This window comes from Bos indicus, chromosome 8 (genome assembly GCF_029378745.1).
Source record: "Bos indicus isolate NIAB-ARS_2022 breed Sahiwal x Tharparkar chromosome 8, NIAB-ARS_B.indTharparkar_mat_pri_1.0, whole genome shotgun sequence".
NCBI lineage: Eukaryota > Metazoa > Chordata > Mammalia > Artiodactyla > Bovidae > Bos > Bos indicus.
In genome coordinates this window covers 100,338,758-100,358,534 of record NC_091767.1, presented here as the reverse complement: position 1 = coordinate 100,358,534, position 19,777 = coordinate 100,338,758, and the positions used below count along the sequence as shown (strand labels likewise).

The 19,777-nt window shown below is 39.9% G+C and overlaps 1 protein-coding gene across 4 annotated transcripts in view; it reads left to right on the top strand.

Moving 5' to 3' along the window:
• The window catches only part of LPAR1 (lysophosphatidic acid receptor 1), a 163,904-nt gene that overhangs the window by 69,802 nt on the left and 74,325 nt on the right, over nucleotides 1–19,777 (top strand). For all 4 annotated transcript variants that reach the window (XM_019966710.2, XM_019966711.2, XM_019966713.2 and 1 more), the window contains exon 2: nucleotides 1,719–1,878. In XM_019966710.2, coding sequence (XP_019822269.2) covers nucleotides 1,834–1,878 — 45 coding nt within the window. In that variant the 5' untranslated portion in view covers nucleotides 1,719–1,833. The remainder of the gene's footprint in view (nucleotides 1–1,718; nucleotides 1,879–19,777) is intronic.

The following is a 19,777-nucleotide window of genomic DNA, read 5'->3' as shown; positions in this document are numbered from 1 at the left end:
AAAGTAGAAAGGTACCACACTTCTGAACAATGAAAACCTAAAGTGATGAAAACTGTAGTATGAAGGATAATAGACAAAGACAGGATAAAAATCAGAATAGCGAGTTCAAAGAAGTTGCTGCCAAACCTAGATTGTTTCTTAGGAAACAGTTCTTCTGAGGTTATGTGACTTGCCCAGCATCATTCAGCTAATAGAGAAGAGTGCCAGAGGATTTGCAGAGACTTGGCTTAGATATCCAACTCCACCGTTACTAACTGCTCAAGATTACTGACTTGGATTTTGTGATCCTGGTTTGTGACTTTTACTGTTATGAAAAATATCATTTCCCAATAGTATGATAGTGTTCTGGTGTCATTTTGCATGCTGGGGAAACCAGAAAGTGTATTTACAGACAAATGCTGCCTTTTTGAGGCAAGATTCGGCTCAGTTTTATTCATTATGCCCTTAGTTCACTGTGGATGTTCCATAATTACATTTTGAGTAAAAGAAAGGATATTGTTAGGTGGTATGAAAGCAACCTAAAAGTGAAAAATTGTCTTAAAATGAAAGTATTTTCTTAAAGTCTTTTTTTAATTAATTTTTTTAATTGAAGGGTAATTTACAGAATTTTGTTGTTTTCTGTCACACCTCAACATGAATCAGCCGTAGGTACACATACATTCCCTCCCTTTGGAACCTCCCTCCCATCTTAAGGTCTTAAAATGAAAAATCGTCCCCCTCTGTACTAGATTGAGATGTGGAAATAAGTCACATCCATCTAGCATCCTCTAAGAATGTTGAGAGGAATTGAGAAATGGACTCTTCCTCACACCTGTGGAAGTTTGATTTACAAAGCCCCCTCCCCCACTGCCCATCCAAGTCCTTATTCTTGTGACCCACTCCTTTAACTTTGGGATGTCTTGCCTTTCTTTAATTCTGAAAATGGTAACAGGTTCCCTAAGGAAATGTAAACATGGAATGCATTCGCTTAAATCTCATCTGGGACTGGGACTTGGTGCTCTAGGACTGATTCTCTATGAACAAAAAGTATGATTCCACTCATCTCTCTTCATCAGCCCTCAGGTTTTCAGCTGCTAATGGGCAGGGTTGAACTGGGTGTGTCTCTAAGACACTTGATGAAAGAAAGTGAAGTCGCTCAGTCGTGTCCGACTCTTTGCGACCCCGTGAACTATAGCCCGTCCACCAGGCTCCTCGTCCATGGGATTCTCCAGGCAAGAATACTGGAGTGGGTTGCCATTTCCTTCTCCAGGGGATCTTCCCAACCCAGGGATCGAACCAGGTCTCCTGCATTGCAGGCAGATGCTTTAACCTCTGAGCCATCAGGGAAGCCACTGGATACTTGATACTGTTATTCTATTTGCTCTTTGCCTATATAGTGAAGGCTCTTAATTGTGAGTTACTCAGTTTCTTATTTAAGGACAAGATGGCCCTTTCCCCTCCCTACTCTCCCCCTCTTCACTACTTGAAATCACCTGCTACAAACATCTGGCTCACATGCCAAGTTGGCTTTAGGTTTATGAAATGGTAGAGAAATCCTGGCACTGAGATGTTAGCTGCTCTGTAAGATGCTCCTTCCTGGGTTCCTCTTTGTATTACGCTTGTGGTTGGCTTTTGAGATAGGGTTTTGTTTGTTTGTTTTCGCTGCCCATGGCCAAAGGTGCTTCACTCCCATGTGCTAGTCCTCTGAGGCTAAAGTGGGTTTTCCGATCCTTTTCCAGGTCCACAGTTGCTCCTAGCATGACCACGATCTGATCAGCAGCCAGGAGAATCTGACTCCCTTGCTGTGGACCTCAGCGCTGGGGCCTGGTTACCGCCCACGACTCCGGAGCTGCCATGGCTGCTGCCTTTACATCCTCCCCTGTCGTTTCACAGCCCCAGGTATGTGATTCAGACACACGTAGGTCTGGGCTAATCATCGTTTTGTTGAATGTTTCAATTGAGTTTCAGAACCTGTGTTTGACTCTGGAGATCACACGTGTCTCCTCGGAGTTCTCGTTTGGTGGGGATTTGAATGAGTGTTTTGTGAGGGAGGTGCTTGTTTTTGGCACCTAGGGTGGCTGGCTGCTACTGGAGGCGTCCAACTCCAAATCAAGAGAGTCAGTAGCAGATCCCCCTGTTGGCTTTTTTAGGGTTTATCTCAGAACTGATCTAATCTTATAACAAGTTTTCTGAATGTTGTCTTGGTGTCCTCCTCCTATAATGATGATTATTTTACCTTGACCTGTTCTAGTAACTGTGAGAAGGAAATGCAATTCCAGAAACTTCTGAACCACAGTAATGTGAGTTACTTTTACTGTCCAGAGAAGAACAGTCACACAGCAGGAACATTGTTTTCACTGTTTTACAATCTGATCTACTGAAATGCTAACTGAACCCTTTCAGTTTCAGGAGGCAGCATGGTACAGCGGGGAAACAGACTTTGGAGTCATTACACATGTGTTCACATCTCAATTATTGGGTAAAGGGCCTTAGTCATGCTGACCTCACTCAACTTCCATGTCTTCTCATGTAGTCATCCCTCACAGCACGGTTATAGGGATTCAAGGAGAGGATCTATGCAAAGCACGAATCAGCAAGTGTGATTTCCCAAATTCTCTGCTTTCACTGTCTTCTTTTATTTTTTGGCTGCACTGCGCACATGTGGGATCTTAGTTCCCTGACCAAGGATTGAATCTGTTTCCCCTGCATTAGAAGCATGAAATTTTAATCACCGGACCACCGGGGAAGTCTCTTCTCTTCCTTTTAGACTGTGACCTCCGATCACATTCATGAGAATCACTTTTAGGGCCAAGGTGGAAGAAAAAAGCATGATTTTGAGAAAAAGTCATATTGATTGAAATTTGAAAGTTTATGATACAAAATACTTTTCTACACCTTTTTTTCTTTGAATCATTTTGCAGGCTACTAAATTTTGTATATATTTCTTTATTTAATTGAATATAAATTTTATATGATATGGGAGCCTTCATAAGGAAATGAAGATCTGAAGAAAGAAAACTACATATTTTTATACTGGGGTATTTTTTTTTTTTTTGGTCTGATTTCTAAAAAAAGTTTTTTTAAATTGAAATATAGTAGATTTACATTTTGTATTAGTTTCAATTGTACAGCCAAATGATTCAGATATATATATATAAATATATATTATCTTTTTTCATATTCCTTTCCTTTATGTGTTATTAGAAAATATTGAGTGTAGTTCCTTGTGCTATAGAGTAGGCCCCTGTTGCATATATTTTAGGTCAGGGTGTGTGTGTCTGTGTGTGTGCAAAGAAAGGGAGGGAGGGAGAAAGAAGAAAAAGGAGCTTTTCTACTGTATTTACTGTAAATGTTTTTCTTCTTCTCTAAAAGACTTGGAATTTTATCACATGGGAGTAGTCATTGCTGTTCCTGAGCGTTATAAAGTTTGTAGTGTCATTTTCCAGAATGCTTAGTGTTATCACCATCATGTGTATTTCTCTTGCTGGTAAACGGATCATTGCCTTTTCAACACTTCATTTACTTTGGGTGTTTGATTTCCATTCCCCTCAATAGTGTTCTTGGTACCCGAGAGACATGGTAAATGGGTGAACAGATTTAGTGCCTGTTACCTAAGGTCACCATTTCAAAGTCCACTGGAGTTGTTCCCTTGCAATGACTGTTCTTAGCCTTTTGTGAATAAGTTAGGCCCTGATCCAGGTTTCCTGGACAGGACATTTCAGCACCCTAGCCTTGCTGCTCTCATTTGTCAGCATTTCCAACAGCATCATCTTATCTACACATCTTTGCTCTTACACAAGCTACTATCAGCCGGTGAGTGATATAAATATTTTTAAATGATTCATTTAATGAAAATGTTTAGCACCACCCTATGTAGAAAGAGGTCATATTTAACATAAACACTTGAGGAAATGTGTATTCTTGTAAAGTCTCTGTGGGGAAGTAAATTGGTCCAGTCACTCTGGAAGGTAATTTGACAGTATCTGTTAAAATTATAGACCTTCACACATCCCCTGTTCCCATCTAGATACTTATGTTAGAAAAACATGATTCCAAGGATATGTGCAGGGAGATATTCCCTGAAACATTAGGTGAAGACCAAGCAGTAGAAAACTTTCTAATAATCAATAGTAGAAGGACTTAATAAAGTCAGTCATGTTGATATGATTTAAATACAGCAGTTAAATGAGGATATCTGTATATCTCAACACAACTCTGTCTCCTCAAGATATCTAATGGAGGGAAAAGAAAGCAAGATGCAGAATAATACTTATAGGAAAATATAATTAAAACTGTAAAACAAGACCATATGTTCTTAGGGATAAACATATGGTACATTAATATAAATGCATATAGTGAAAAGTCTGTAATACACATTGTCCACAGGAACGAAATTGCCCCCAAGAGGGCAAAAAATGGACCTTGGGAGATGAAAAATCCCTGCAGAGCTTAACCCCGCCTGATGAAAACCTATTCCTAAGTACTTAGTTTCTCCTTCGGGAGAACTTGAATTTAATTAAAATTTCTTCCTTGAGAGTCACCAATAGAAAAAAAAGGAAACGCTGGTCTAGAAGGATGCACAAGACTCTGCAGTCACACTGCCTCAATTCCAATCCTGGTTCCAGCATTTACTAACTGAGCCCATGGTGGGAGGGGAGAAAAAAATATTCACTCTGTCAGTGCCTCCATTTTGTCGTCTGGAAAACGAGCATCATCATGAAAAAGCCAAATCCGTAGGGTGGTTTTAAGGTGGAAATGAGATCATGTGTATAATATTTAGAAGAGTATTTAATATATTTCTCGGTACATCTCAGTATTGTTCAGCAAGCACTGTGGCAGGCCTGGGGATGCAAGATAAAGACAGCCTTTGCCCTGTCGGAGTTTAGAAATGTAAGGGGAAATACCCAGATAAGGAAACAAAAAATTAGAGTGCTGTGTCACAAATGCTGTCATGTGGGAAGTATGGGTGCTCTTTGGGGTAAAGTGGAATGATGTGTAGGATTAGGGAAGATGTCTCAAAGGAAGACTAGCAGGCTAGGAGCTTATTCATGAGTATAAGTTATTCTGGTAAGGGAGAGGATACAGCCCGTGTGAATATAAGTGTCCCAGGGTGGGAGAACTCACAGCTTTCGGTCATAGTAAAGTGGGTGTGAGGGTGTGAGCAGTGATGTCTGGAGCCAGCTGTACCAGCTCACAAGGTCTGACGTTTCAGCTTTCAAAGGAATTTCGTAAGCTGGCTGACTTCATGTTTGTGGCTTGAAATCAGCCAGGGTGGAGTATTTACACCATGGAAGTTGGCAAGCACAGGCCCTGGTACCTAACAGCCCATTGTTAAGTACTGATCAGCATACTTCAGGTTGTAGAAAAGGTAGGGTTGGGTTACAGAGTTGGAGAAGATTTTGCAGGGCCTTGGAAGCCACATGAAGATTTTTAACGTTAATCTCAAGGAAACTTATGTAGCTCATGAGTCTTAGAGCCTGGGTTCAAACCTTACTTTTGACAACTGTGCTGAACCAATTTATTAATGAATCACAACCAGGGAAGTGAGTCCCATGATTTTCACAGAGACTCTGATAGGTGGGGAAACTCAAGCCCCTTGGAAGAAGTCAGCTGTAAGCTGAGGTGTTAGGTCACAGAGAGAGGCAGCTTACCCTTCTGGAGAGATGCAGACCAGTGGGTCACTTGGTTCCCAGGATCCTCTCATCCATGAGGAACCTCATGATTGCTTGTCAGTCCTTCCCATGTAATTTGTGCAGTCAGCTTTTAATCCAAGGCTGATTTGCCCTTGCCTGCAAGCTTGTATTCATGTATTCTCTATTATCAAGTTTTCCCCAGGTTCAGAGAAGGTAAAAGCAATTTAAATACAGATCTCCTTAGGCGAGGCGTAATAAGCCATTCACTCAGTCAGCTTTGCCTGGTATTGTCTGGCACATCAACTCGAATTCTTTCAGGGTGAATTCAGGGACCTGTGCAGAGATAAACCCACATTCAAGTGTGAAAGGCCTGACAGTCCTTTCTTAAGACAAAAACAATTGGGAAAAAAAAAGCTTTCAGTTTTGTTACTCTCTATTCACTTGGTAACAAAGAGCATTTTTCTAATCAAGGCTGCCTAATACTAGATATAAACTAATTAATATGAACAGAATAGCTGGTGATTGTTTCCTACAATAATAGGGAAGAAAGCTTTCATTGTCACTCATGCTGGAATTGCTGTTCAGTCAGTGAAAGATACGCCTGGTGCTTTGAAGTGGGACAAGTTTGTATTCCTGCTTGACTCCTGCCCAGACTGTTAGATGGATTTTTGTTTGTTCAGGCTGAGAAAGACAGCACCTTGTTCTGAAGCTGGATGGATACCGAGGCGAAACCAGACTAGCAGCAGCAGGCAGACTGTGCGTAGCTGCTTTATGTTGACTAGTTCAGCTAGTTCAGAATAAAGAGCTCCTGAAGGAAGCTCTGGAGATGTCTGCAGACAGGAACATGCTCGTGCTTTGGTTAAATTAATGAACGTGCTCCTACCCTGCAGGGCTGGGAGGATGGAGGGGATGGAGACAGAACGGGTAAGCAAAAAGCTTGCCACTCTTAATGACCATTTTCTGTATCTAGAACTCTGTGAGCAGGACTTGAATGGTGGTTCATCTCCTTACTGTGGGTGGAGTATGGATTAAAAGCTTTATTTTACTTTTGAATGGAAGGGTCAGTAGTTCAATCCGTGTATGGGTGGTTCAGTCTTGATCAAACCCAGGTATTAGAGATGAGAAGAGGTGTTTGAGAATTTTGAAGGCGTTCAGATCTCAGAACCCCGATCCCAGCAAGGAAGGAATATTTGCCATCAGTATTTTACAAGGTATTCTGTCTCATTTGCCAAGTGGCTGTCTTGGTGTTAAGCCAAGGAAACAAAGATATTTTGATCCCTTCAAGTGATTTCCAGTGAATTTCATTAAAAACATGAATTTGGGTAGATGCTCAATGCTTTCAAAACATTTGTTCCCCTAGTCGCTACCCGGTGCTGCAAGTTAACTAACAAGTAGGTATCTGCTTGGTGTCTGTTGGAAGACAGGGATTTTTGAACATCATTACTAATAGGTTTTTAGAGGTTTTATTTCTGATATTAGAAAATGGATAATTTTAGACTAAAGCAGTTGAATTCTGTGTTCAGTGGGTTGTGATTTTGAGATTGAAAGAATTCCATTTTTTTGGAATTTTGTATTATGCAGTTTTCAAATGTCACACACACACACACACACACAATCAGAATAATAGAGTGAATCCCAGGATAGCTGTCACTGAGACCCAACAATTATTAGCATTTGGCCAAACTTGATTCACTTTCTCTCATTTTGGGGGAATTAAATATTTTAAAGCAAATCCTTGGCATCCTGTTATTTTATCTCACATTCATACATCAATATGCATCTCTAAGAAAGAACTCACTTATATTGCCACAGTCCCATTCCTCCACAGAGTAAAATTAAAAACAACTTTTAAAATTATTTTCTACTCAGCTATGTTCAGAATTTCCCAGTTGCTTTTCTCAGAAGTGTTTTTTGCAATTGGTGTGTAAAGAGTTATCTTTTAAAAACATTGATTAGATTAGTTTACTCTTCTGCCTGAAACTATTCAATGACTTTTAAGGTTTACACAGGGAATTGTTTCAATTACTAAATTATCAGTCCCTAAAGTAAAGGATCATAGTTATCTTGATAGCACTTTCTTGTGGACTACAGTGTGAACAATTGCTTGCAGCGTGAGGTATGTTTCCAGTGCCACACAATGAAGACGCAATGTGATCTGACTTAACCAAACATGGAATTGAGAAACCAGAATGCATAGGATTAGACCCAGGTGAATTTTGGTTCAAATCTAGATTTAAATCTCTTTCAGTATAGATCTAGCTTCAGCTAATTTTTTTTTTTTAATCCGTAGAATAATAGACACTGTGCTCACAGATTTAAATGGCAAAATATGTTAGATGCTTTGTACAGTATCAGCATCCTTTAACAGACCACTGACATACATACTGTTAGTTCCTTCCTTTTCCCCCATAATTATTCTGGGAATTTTTTTTTTTTTTAACAGGGAGAGAGTGGTTACCTCTACATATGGTCTGTGTGTATGACGCACTTACGTAATATGCCAGAAGATCCATCACAGGAAAGCCAAGTTAGATAAACACTCTATGGAAAACTCCAATGTATTGCCAGGAATAAATGCATGTGGAGATAAACATTGAGATTTCTGACTTACTCCATCTTGAACCATGTTTCTGTTAGAAGTTAAATTTGTTCTCATATTGCAATTTGAATTCATCTCTGCCCCCTTTTGTGTTTATAAACACAGATAAAGTTTGAGAGGATATCTTATTTTGCAATCTGAGGGCACGTTTGGAGTTTTCAGTTCATAAGACAAAATTGTACTGGGATACCTAGGGTAAACCACAAATGGGACATTAATATTTGTTTCTTTTTCTAATACATCATTTCTAATCGGTTTAGTCTTTAATGATTAATGGAGTCAATTCTTTATCCTTCAAAGGGGTGAGGCTTCCGCCCTCTCATGACCCATGATGGTGCTCTTAGCCGGTGTTCCTTTTTACTTTCCTAGCTGTCTCCAGTTATTTTCCTTTGAACTTTAGTTATAGTTATTCCATGAATATATGCTAAGGTGGGATAACACCCTGCTGTTTTCACCAGCTGAGGAGATGGTAATCATAGGGTCTGGGGATTTATGTCTTTGGAGAACTGTATCTCACTGTCATAAGACCGTCATTTACAAATTCCACCTTCATTTGCCACATGATGGTACTGCCATTTGGTAATCACACAGCATCCTGTGAAGAACTGCCAGTGAGTTAGACTTGAGTCCATTTTGTAAATGATTATCCTAGACAGGCTCAGGCTGGGAGAGAAGTGAGAAGTGGTTGTTACCTGTTCCTTAGCATTGGATAAAATATTTCTGAAAGGGCCACGAAGGAGATGAATTCCTGAAAGGTGAGATTAGCTATCAAGCACCTTTCAAAGATTCAGGCAACCTTTGGGAGCCAGAACTCCTGTCCTGTAGGAAGAGGAGTAGGGTGTGTTGTTATTGTTCAGTCGCTCAGTCCTGTCCGACTCTTTGCGACGCCATGGACTGCAGCATGCCAGGCTTCCCTGTCCTTCACCTTCTCCCAGGGTTTGCTCAGACTAATGTCGATTGAGTTGATGATGCCATCCAATCATCTCATCCTCTCTTGTACCCTTCTCCTCATGCCATCAATCTTTCCCAGCATCAGGGTCTTTTCCAATGAGTCGGCTCTTTGCATCAGGTGACCAAAGTATTGGAGCTTCAGCTTAAGCATCAGTCCTTCGAATGAATGTTCAGATTGATTTTCTTTAGGAGTGACTAGTTTGATTTAGCTGTCCAAGGGACTCTCAAGAGTCTTCTCCAATACCGCAGTTCGAAAGCATCATTTTTTTGGCACTCATTCTTCTTTATGGTCCAACTCTCAGACATCTGTACATGACTACTGGAAAAACCATAGCTTGGCCTATATAGACCTTTGTCAGCAAAGTGATGTTTCTGCTTTTTAATACACTGTCTAGGTTTATCATAGCTTTTCTTCCAAGGAGCAAGCATCTTTTAATTTCATGGCTACAGTCACTGTCCACCGTGATTTTGGAGCCCAAGAAAATAAAGTCTGTCACTGTTCCCATTTTTTCCCCCCATCTATTTGCCATGAAGTGATGGGACCCGATGCCATGATCTTAGTTTTTTGAATGTTGATTTTCAAGCCAAATTTTTCATTCTCCTCTTCCACTTTGTCAAGAGGCTCTATAGTTGCTTTTTGCTTTCTGCCATTAAGGAGGTGTCATCTACATATCTGAGGTTATTGATATTTCTTCCAGCAATCTTGATTACAGCTTGTGATTCATCCAGCCCTGCATTTTGCATGGTGTACCCTGCATAGAGATTAAATAAGCAGGGTGACAATATACAGCCTTGATGTACTCCTTTCCCATTTTGAACCAGTCCGTTGTTACATGTCTGGTTCTAACTGTTGCTTCTTGACCTGCATACAGGTTTTGCAGGAGGCAGGTGGGGTGTTCTGATATTCCCATCTCTCTAAGAATTTCCCAGTTTGTTGTGATCACAAAAAGTCTTTAGAGTAATCAGTGAAGAAGAAGTAGATGTTTTTCTGGAATTCTCTTGCTTTTTCGATGATCCAATGGATGTTGGCTATTTAATCTCTGGTTCCTCTGCCTTTTCTAAATCTAGCTTGTACATCTGGAAGTTCTTGGTTCACGTACTGTTGAAGCCTAGCTTGAAGGATTTTGAGCATTACCTTGCTAACATGTGAAATGAGTGCAATTATGTGGTAGTTTGAACATTCTTTAGCATTGCCCTTCTTTAGGATTGGAACAAAACTGACCTTTTCCAGTCCTGTGGCCACTGCTGAGCTTTCCAAATTTACTGGCATATTGAATGCAGCACTTTCACAGCATCATCTTTCAGGATTTGAAATAGCTCAGCTGGAATTCCATCACCTCCACTAGCTTTGTTCATAGTGATGCTTCCTGAGGCCCTCTTGACTTTGCACTCCAGGATGTCTCATTCTCAGGATGTCTCATTCTAGGTGAGTGATCACACCATCGTGGTTATCCGGTTTGTGACATTTTTTTGTACAGTTCTGTGTATTCTTGCTACCTTCTCTTAATATCTTCTGCTTCTGTTAGGTCCATACCATTTCTATCCTTTAGTGTGCCCATCTTTGCATGAAATGCTCCCTTGGTATCTCTAATTTTCTTGAAGAGATCTCTAGTCTTTCCCATTCTATTGTTTTCCTCTATTTCTGCATTGATCACTTAGGAAGGCTTTCTTATCTCTCCTTACTATTCTTTGGAATTCTGTATTCAGATGGATATATCTTTCTTTTTCTCCTTTGCCTTTAGCTTCTCTTCTTTCTCAGCTATTTATAAGCCCTCCTCAGACAACCATTTTGCCTTTTTGCATTTCTTTTTTTTGGGAATGGTCAATCTCTGACTCCTGTACCATGTCAGGAACCTCTGTCCATAGTTTTTCAGGCACTCTGTCTATCAGATCTGATCCCTTGAATCTATTTGTCACTTACACTGTATAATCGTAAGGGATTTAATTTAGGTCATACCTGAATGGTCAAGTGGTTTTCCCTACTTTCTTCAATATAAGTCTGAATTTTCCAAGAAGGAGTTCATGATATCATGATATCTTGCTTGGTATCTCTAATTTTCTTGAAGAAATCTCTGTCTTTCCCATTCTATTGTTTTCCTCTATTTCTTTGCATTGATCCCTGAGGAAGGCTTTCTTATCGCTCCTTGCTGTTCTTTGGAACTCTGCATTCAGTTGGGTATACCTTGTGGTTGTTGGTAGACAAGATAGCTGCCTGATTTAAAAGTATCTGCACTGAGATGAGCTTCCACCAGACAGCAGAAAGAGGTCTGAAGCCTTAGCTGAAGCCTGGAAAGAAAAGTCATTGATCTGGATTCAGGTTTGAGCCCCAACTCCAAAGGCTTTGCATACTCTAAAACTGTTTAGCATTACCTGAATTACGGTTGGGAGAAGGCAGTGGCACCCCACTCCAGTACTCTTGCCTGGAAAATCCCATGGACGGAGGAGCCTGGTGGGCTGCAGTCCATGGGGTCACTAAGAGTCGGACACAACTGAGCGACTTCACTTTCACTTTTCCCTTTCATGCATTGGAGAAGGAAATGGCAACCCACTCCAGTGTTCTTGCCTGGAGAATCCCAGGGACGGGGGGAGCCTGATGGGCTGCCATCTATGGGGTTGCACAGAGTCGGACACGACTGAAGTGACTTGGCAGCAGCAGCAGCAGCAGAATTATGGTTGATCAGGTTACTGAAGTCACCTGGGAAAACAGGAGGGGAGGGCTGTATTAGAGCCACACAGCCTATATTATAGCTGGAAGTCCAACTCTGTATTGGTGGAGAAAGACAAGACAGGAAGAGTAAGGTGGTGAATGATAGGGAATCTGTGAGATTGTAGTCCTAGTTACCCCAAGATGTATCAGGAATGTACATTTATTCTTATGAGAATGCTTTTTGCATGATTTTTTTCCCTGAAAAATATTTTTTAAATTTCATTAAATATTTAAAATATTAGAAGCTGCCTCTTTTGAGCCTCACCTCTTATTGCTTTCCTCTAAGCTAGTCACTCTATGGACGGAGGTTCGTGACATTGTACAGGAGACAGGGAGCAAGACCATCCCCAAGAAAAAGAAATGCAAAAAAGCAAAATGGCTGTCTGCGGAGGTCTTATAAATAGCTGTGAAAAGAAGAGAGGCCAGAAGAAAAGGTGAAAAGGAAAGATATACCCATTTGAATGCAGAGTTGATAAGAAAGCCTTCCTCAGTGATCAGTGCAAAGAAATAGAGGAAAACAATAGAATGGGAAAGACAGAGATCTCTTCAAGAAAATTAGAGATACCAAGGGAACATTTCATGCAAAGATGGGCTCGATAAAGGACAGAAATGGTATGGACCTAACAGAAGCAGAAGATATTAAGAAGAGGTGGCAAGAATACACAGAAGAACTGTGCAAAAAAGATCTTCATGACCCAGATAATCACGATGGTGTGATCACTCACCTAGAGCCAGACATCCTGGAATGTGAAGTCAAGTGGACCTTAGGAAGCATCACTATGAACAAAGCTAGTGGAGGTGATGGAATTCCAGTTGAGCTATTGCAAATCCTGAAAGATGATGCTGTGAAAGTGCTACACTCAATATGTCAGCAAATTTGGAAAATTCAGCAGTGGCCACAGGACTGGAAAAGGTCAGTTTTCATTCCAGTCCCTAAGAAAGGCAATGCCAAAGATGCTCAAAGTGAAAGTGAAAGTGAAGTCGTTCAGTCATGTCTGAATCTTTGCGACCCCATGGATTGTAGCCTACCAGGCTCCTCCATCCATGGGATTCTTCAGGCAAGAGTACTGGAGTGGGTTGCCATTTCCTTCTCCAAGGGATCTTCCCAACCCAGGGATCGAACCCGAGTCTCCTGCATTGGAGGCAGACACTTTAACCTCTGAACCTCTTGCAAAGGAGACCTGGGTTCAATCCCTGAGTCCGGAAGATCAAATGCTCAAAGAATGCTCAAACTACCGCACAATTGCACTCATCTCACACGCTAGTAAAAGTAATGCTCAAAATTCTCCAAACCAGGCTTCAACAGTATGTGAACCAAGAACTTCCAGATGTTCAAGCTGGTTTTAGAAAAAGTAGAGGAACCAGAGATCAAATTGCCAACATCTGCTGGATCATCGAAAAGGCAAGAAAGTTCCAGGAAAACATCTATATCTGCTGTATTGACTATGCCAAAGCCTTTGACCGTGTGGATCACAATAAACTGTGGAAAATTCTGAAAGACATGGGAATACCAGACCACCTGACCTGCCTTTTAAGAAATCTGTATGCAGGTCAGGAAGCAACAGTTAGAACTGGACATGGAACAACACACTGGTTCCAAATAGGTAAGTACATCAAGGCTGTATATTGTCACCCTGCTTATGTAACTTATATGTGGAGTACATTATGAGACACGCTGGACTGGAAGAAGCACAAACTGGAATCAAGGTTGCCGGGAGAAATATCAATAACCTCAGATATGCAGATGCCACCACCCTTATGGCAGAAAGTGAAGAGGAACTAAAAAGCCTCCTGATGAAAGTGAAAGAGGAGAGTGAAAAAGTTGGCTTAAAGCTCAACATTCAGAAAACTAAGATCATGGCATCTGGTCCTATCACTCCATGGGAAATAGATGGGGAAACAGTGGAAACAGTGGCAGACTTTATTTTTATGGGCTCCGAAATCACTGCAGATGGTGATTGCAGCCATGAAATTAAAAGACGCTTACTCCTTGGAAGGAAAGTTATGACCAACCTAGATAGTATATTGAAAAGCAGAGATTACTTGGCCAACAAAGGACCGTCTAGTCAAGGCTATGGTTTTTCAAATGGTCATGTATGGATATGAGAGTTGGACTGTGAAGAAAGCTGAGCACCAAAGAATTGATGCTTTTGAACTGTGGTGTTGGAGAAGACTCTTGTGAGTCACTTGGACTGCAAGGAGATCCAACCAGTCCATCCTAAAGGAGATAAGCCCTGGGTGTTCATTGGAAGGACTGATGCTGAAGCTGAAACTCCAATACTTTGGCCACCTCATGCGAAGAGTTGACTCATTAGAAAAGACTCTGATGCTGGGAGGGATTGGGGGCAGGAGGAAAAGGGGACAACAGAGTATGAGATGGCTGGATGGCATTAGCGACTTGATGGATGTGAGTTTGAGTGAACTCGGGGAGTTGGTGATGGACAGGGAGGCCTGGCGTGCTGTGATTCCTGGGGTCACAAAGAGTCAGACACTACTGAGAGACTGAACTGAACTATGGCAGAAAGTGAAGAAGAAATAAAGAGCCTCTTGATGCAAGTGAAAGAGGAGAGTGAAAAAGTTGGCTTAAAGCTCAACATTCAGAAAACTAAGATCCTGGCTTCTGATCCCATCACTGCATGGCAAAGAGATGAGGAAACGATGGAAACAGTGACAGACTTTATCTTCTTGGGCTCCAAAATCACTGCAGAACGTGACTGCACCCATGAAATTAAAAGACGCTTACTCCTTGGAAGAAAAGTTATGACCAACCTAAATAGCATATTAAAAATAAAGACATTACAAAGGTCTGTCTATTTAAGGCTATGGTTTTTCCAGTAGTCATGGATGGATGTGAGTGTTGGACCATAAAGAAAGCTGAGCACCGAAGAATTGATGCTTTTGAACTGTGGCGTTGGAGAAGACTCTTGAGAGTCCCTTGGACTGCAAGGAGATGCAACCAGTCCATCCTAAAAGAAATCAATCCTGAATATTCATTGCTTTTGAAGCTGAAACTCCAATACTTTGGCCACCTGATGTGAAGAGCTGACTCATTTGAAAAGACTCTGATGCTGGGAAAGATTGAAGGCAGGAGGAGAAGGGGACGACCGAAGATGAGATGGTTGTATGGCATCACCAACTCAGTGACATGAGTTTGACCAACGTCCGGAGTTGGTTATGGTCAGGGAGGCCTGGCGTGCTGCAGTCCATGTGGTTGCCAAGAGTCGGACATGACTGTCGACTGAACTGAACTGAAGAAAATATTTTGTGCTTTAATAAATAAACAAATGAGCCATTATAGATAAAGTTGAGCCTCTTATACTGCTTCCGAAGTCTGTTAACCTCCCCCATGGCTCACATGATAAATTCATACTTATCATCTCCTCCCATATATTTGTGATATATACATATGTCAGGGAAATGTTTAAACAATATATAGTATATTTCTGTAATTTTTTTTGACATTTCTAAGAATGGCGTAGTGCTTGTATACTTTGCAAGTTGCTTTAGTCATCAGCATACGTAAAGCTATACTTTGTTCATTTTGGCTGCTTTATAGCTTATCTTTCTGGTTATTTCACAATTTGTCCTTTCTCCGTTTGAAATATTTTATGTTACTTCTAATATTTTGATATTAGAAAAGAGTAGCAGTGAAAATTCTTGTATGTCTCTCAGGCACATGTTTGAGGTTTTCTAGCGTTAGAATCATGCAATCATGTGTATGAAAATATCTAATTTAAGAGGGTTTTGCCAAACTGTTTTGCAAATCAGTTGTATTAAAATTTTATTCCCAAAATAACTGTATGGCAGTCTTCATCAACTCTTGATAGCTTCAGACTTGTTAAATTTTACCCACCCAATGGAATGATTGGTTAATTGGATTTGACTGCAGTTTTTATTTAATTTTCTCTGATTCCCTGGAAAGTAATTATCTTTTCATGTGATGATTGGCCATTTAGTTTTCCTTTTTTATGAATTGCCTGTCCCCATCTTTGCCTATTTTGCTATGGGATTGTTTGGCTTTTCTATTTTGATTTGTGGACTAAACCTTTATTATGTGCACTGCCAAAATTTTTACTATTCTTTAAATTTTCTTTTCATTGATTAGAAAGTCTTTTGCTGCATGGAAGTTTTGAATTTTGTCAATGTTTTGGTCTTGTTTAGAAAAACCCCCCTAGTTGCAAATTATAAATATATTTTTTTAGTTTCCTTTTTTACACGTCTTTACTTAAATTGATTTCTGTGTATGATAGGGAAAAGACAGTTTGTTTTACTTTTATTTTTTCACACAGATGAACAGTTAATGCTGTTTTCCCCATTAGGTAAAGCCATGTCTCTTATATCAAGTTACCATGAAAGTGTGTATTTCTGGTTCTTTTCTACGTCATTGGTTGTTCGCTTTTCTGTGCCAATATCATGTCTTCCTGCTATCACTTTGAAATAAAGCATGGTTTTCCTTAGGGCATCTAGTTCTTTGACTTCCAAGTTATCTTGTGTACTCTGGCTCTTTTGTACTTCTGCAGCAGTATTCAGAGAGTCTGTCAAGCTTCATGAAAAACCCTTTGGGATTTTCATTTTATTGCACTGAATTTATGTATTACTGTTTTGGAAAACTGACATCTTAACATCTTTCTCTGCCCATTAAATGCTATCTCTTAATTATTTAGGTTTCCTTGTAAGCTTTTGAGTATTTAGACTTATTCCTAGAATCAATAAACCTTTTTTTATTATGTGTTGTCCTTGAAATAATAATTAAAATTTTTTTCTGATATTTGTATATAAACACAGTTAATTCATGTGGCTTGCTATTTAATTCAGCAAATTTGCTGAACTTTGTTAGTACAGTTTGTTTATAGATCATCTTGTATTTTATATGTAAATAATTAATCATTTGTGATAGAGAGTTAAGCTTTTCTTTTCCAGTTCTTTTTTTTTCTTACTGTTTTGGCTATAATCACTAATACATGCTAAAGGCAACTGGTGATCAAATCAGCTTTGTTTTGTTTCTTAAAAGGGAATATTAATATTTCCATGAAATATGACAAATTTCCATCAAATATGACAAATATTTCCATCAAATATGACATATACCTTTTACCAAGTTAAGGAAGTTTCCTTCTAAGCCTAGATTGGCAAATTATGGTGAAAGTTGTTTAAATTTACCAAACACATATTTGCATGTCTAATGAGATGATCATTGGCCTTTTTTCTTTCCTTGAATTTGCTCATGTCATGATTTCTATTACCAGATTTTTAAAATGTTAAATCACATTTGCATTCTGGAATAAACTCTGTTTAGTCACATCTCTCTCTTTCCCTATGTAGGTCTAGATATATAAATATAGATAATTATTTTATTTAGGAACTTTTTATTTTTGTTCTCAAATAATACTGGCTGACAATTTATTTCACTCTTAATCTTCCTTTTGTGCTCGTAACATGGGTGTGCTGGCATCATACAAAGATAACCAAATAAACTGAGAATGTAATATCAAGTAATTTTAGGTAGGTTTCAAAACAAATGGAAGTAATGCTAAATCACAGGGAGCTGGAGGCATTGGAGTGAGTGCTTACTTAGGGAAGAGGATTACCTGTAGATGTCAAGTATGCATGTTCAAATATTAAAAATAAGCATGAAAGAATAGAAATGGAAATGTAACTGGAACCAATTGAAGTAGAGAAGGGAGAATGCAAAAACTCCATCGGTTCAGTTTTGTCTTTAGTCTGATATTCTTGGATCCAATCCTACTGTGTACTGTTCTGCTGATTCTCACGCATGGTACCCTTCTTGGGTGTTTTTATTCTTTGGGGTGATTAATTCATCAGTGGGGCTGACCAGAGAGAATCCTGTGTGGCTGTATTGATGTCTGGCCCTCTGGAGAGGTCTGATGCTTGCTAGTGCCAGGCACATGGATGTGGGGCGGAGATATCACAAGCTAAAGGGCTGTGGCTTTTGTTAATTTCTCCTTCTGTGGCTTCTCACACTTGGCAACAGGTCTAACTTCAGATCCCATCTGTGTGTGATTTATAGGCTTGGGGTCTTAATTTCTGAAGGGAGTCTTTTAATTTATTTATTTCCCAACCAGGAGCCTAAATGAGACAAACTTACTTGTTTTCCCCAGTGCCCCTGTGTAGATTATGTTTTCTGGTTCATTCTTTTACCGATAGGGAGATCTTCAAGACTCCTAGCTTGGCTCTTGATCTCAGTTCTAAGTCACTGCCTCAGTTAAGGCCAAGGGCTCATCTTCTTTTTCCCAGTAATGTTTAATGCCGTGTCTCCATAATGTTGACAGTCTGCTACCAGGGCATCCTGTCACCTCCGTCTGCTGTTCCCTTGGAGCTCAGCAGCGCATCTAAAACACTACTTATATTTTTCTCTAGCATGTCTTAGTGTTTGTTTGGTTTTTAGTCTGTTTGTTTTTTTCCATTTCTTCCCCTTGGGCCTGACTCAAAATTCTCTCTGAAAATTCAGCTAATATGATGTCACTCATGCAGCCTGTAACAGGGAATAACAGATACACAAGTGTTTTCATTGATTTACTGTTTGTTTTCCATAGTTTTCTTTTTTATATGTCGGTACATCATATTCGCATACATTGTTACTATATAAGAAGTAGTATTTTAGGTACTTTTTCAGATAAACTTTTAAAAAGATCTAGTAATTGCATGTTCTTCAACTACTTGGAATATGAGTTTCTAACTTAAACATTTTTGGTTTGCATCAGCATTATTTTGTGGCCTGTTTTCTGATTCTAGTGGTGGATCATTCCTTTTTTTCTTTTTATTGTTTCTCATTTGAGGCTCTAAAAAGTGTGAGAAATATTTTTATTGTAATTAGAGACTTAATGACATTTATTAAATTCTGTGCTGTCTCTTTTCAATCTTTTTTGTGGGTAGAATGGAATGAGGTAGGAAATGTGTGGAAAGTCTGAGTATTTTAGCTTTAAGAACTAGAATTGAATTCCCTGGTAGCTCAGCTGGTAAAGAATCTGCCTGCAATGCAGGAGACCCTGGTTTGATTCCTGGGTCAGGATGATACCTGGAGTAGGGATAGGCTACCCACTCCAGTATTCATGGTTCCCTGGTGGCTCAGACAGTAAGGAATCCACCTGCAATGTGGGAAAACTGGGTTTGATCCCTGGGTTGGGAAGATCCCCTGGAGAAAGAAACGGCTACCCCTTCCAGTATTCTTGCCTGGAGAATCCCATGAACAGAGGAGCCTGGTGGGCTACAGTCCATGCAGTCGCAAAGAGTAGGACACGACAGAGCAACTAACACTTTCACTAGAGATGTCTTATTTTACAAATGAGAAATCGACACTTAGAGATGTTGTGAGACTTACTGTAGACCAGATTAGCTGGTGAGCATCAGAATCAGGAAGAAGTCCTCACCCACTCCATTGTTTTACTTTAGCAGAAGTGGGAACCCAAACTGGCTTGATTTAGGTCTTATTACTGGTCCTTTATTCTGCATAGATTAAAATCTCCTTTTAGTCTGTCAGAGTGCATATTTACATTCTTATCTAAATACTTACTAAATCATATAGACTTAATTACTGGTCTGTGAGCTGGTAAGTCTGCGAGCTAAGCATTCCCTTCACTTGGCTAATGAAGATGTAGCTGTCTTTCAAGAGATTAAAGACCACACTGGATGGAACGGGAGTGGCCCCCCCAGCAGGCACCCAGGTGTATCCTTTTGGTACCCCTGGAAGGCATAGCTCAGTGCAGTGCTTTGCCTGTACCTGGCGTTCCAGTAATGTCTGTGAATGTGCCAATGAACAAATGAAGTATGTAATGAAGATGAACACCCTCTGTGCCTCTTTAGAGTTCAGGCTTGGCAGATTTGTTATGACTTCTTTTGAGATCACATGATAAGGTGAGGTAAATTTCTGAGATTTGGAACATCTGTTCT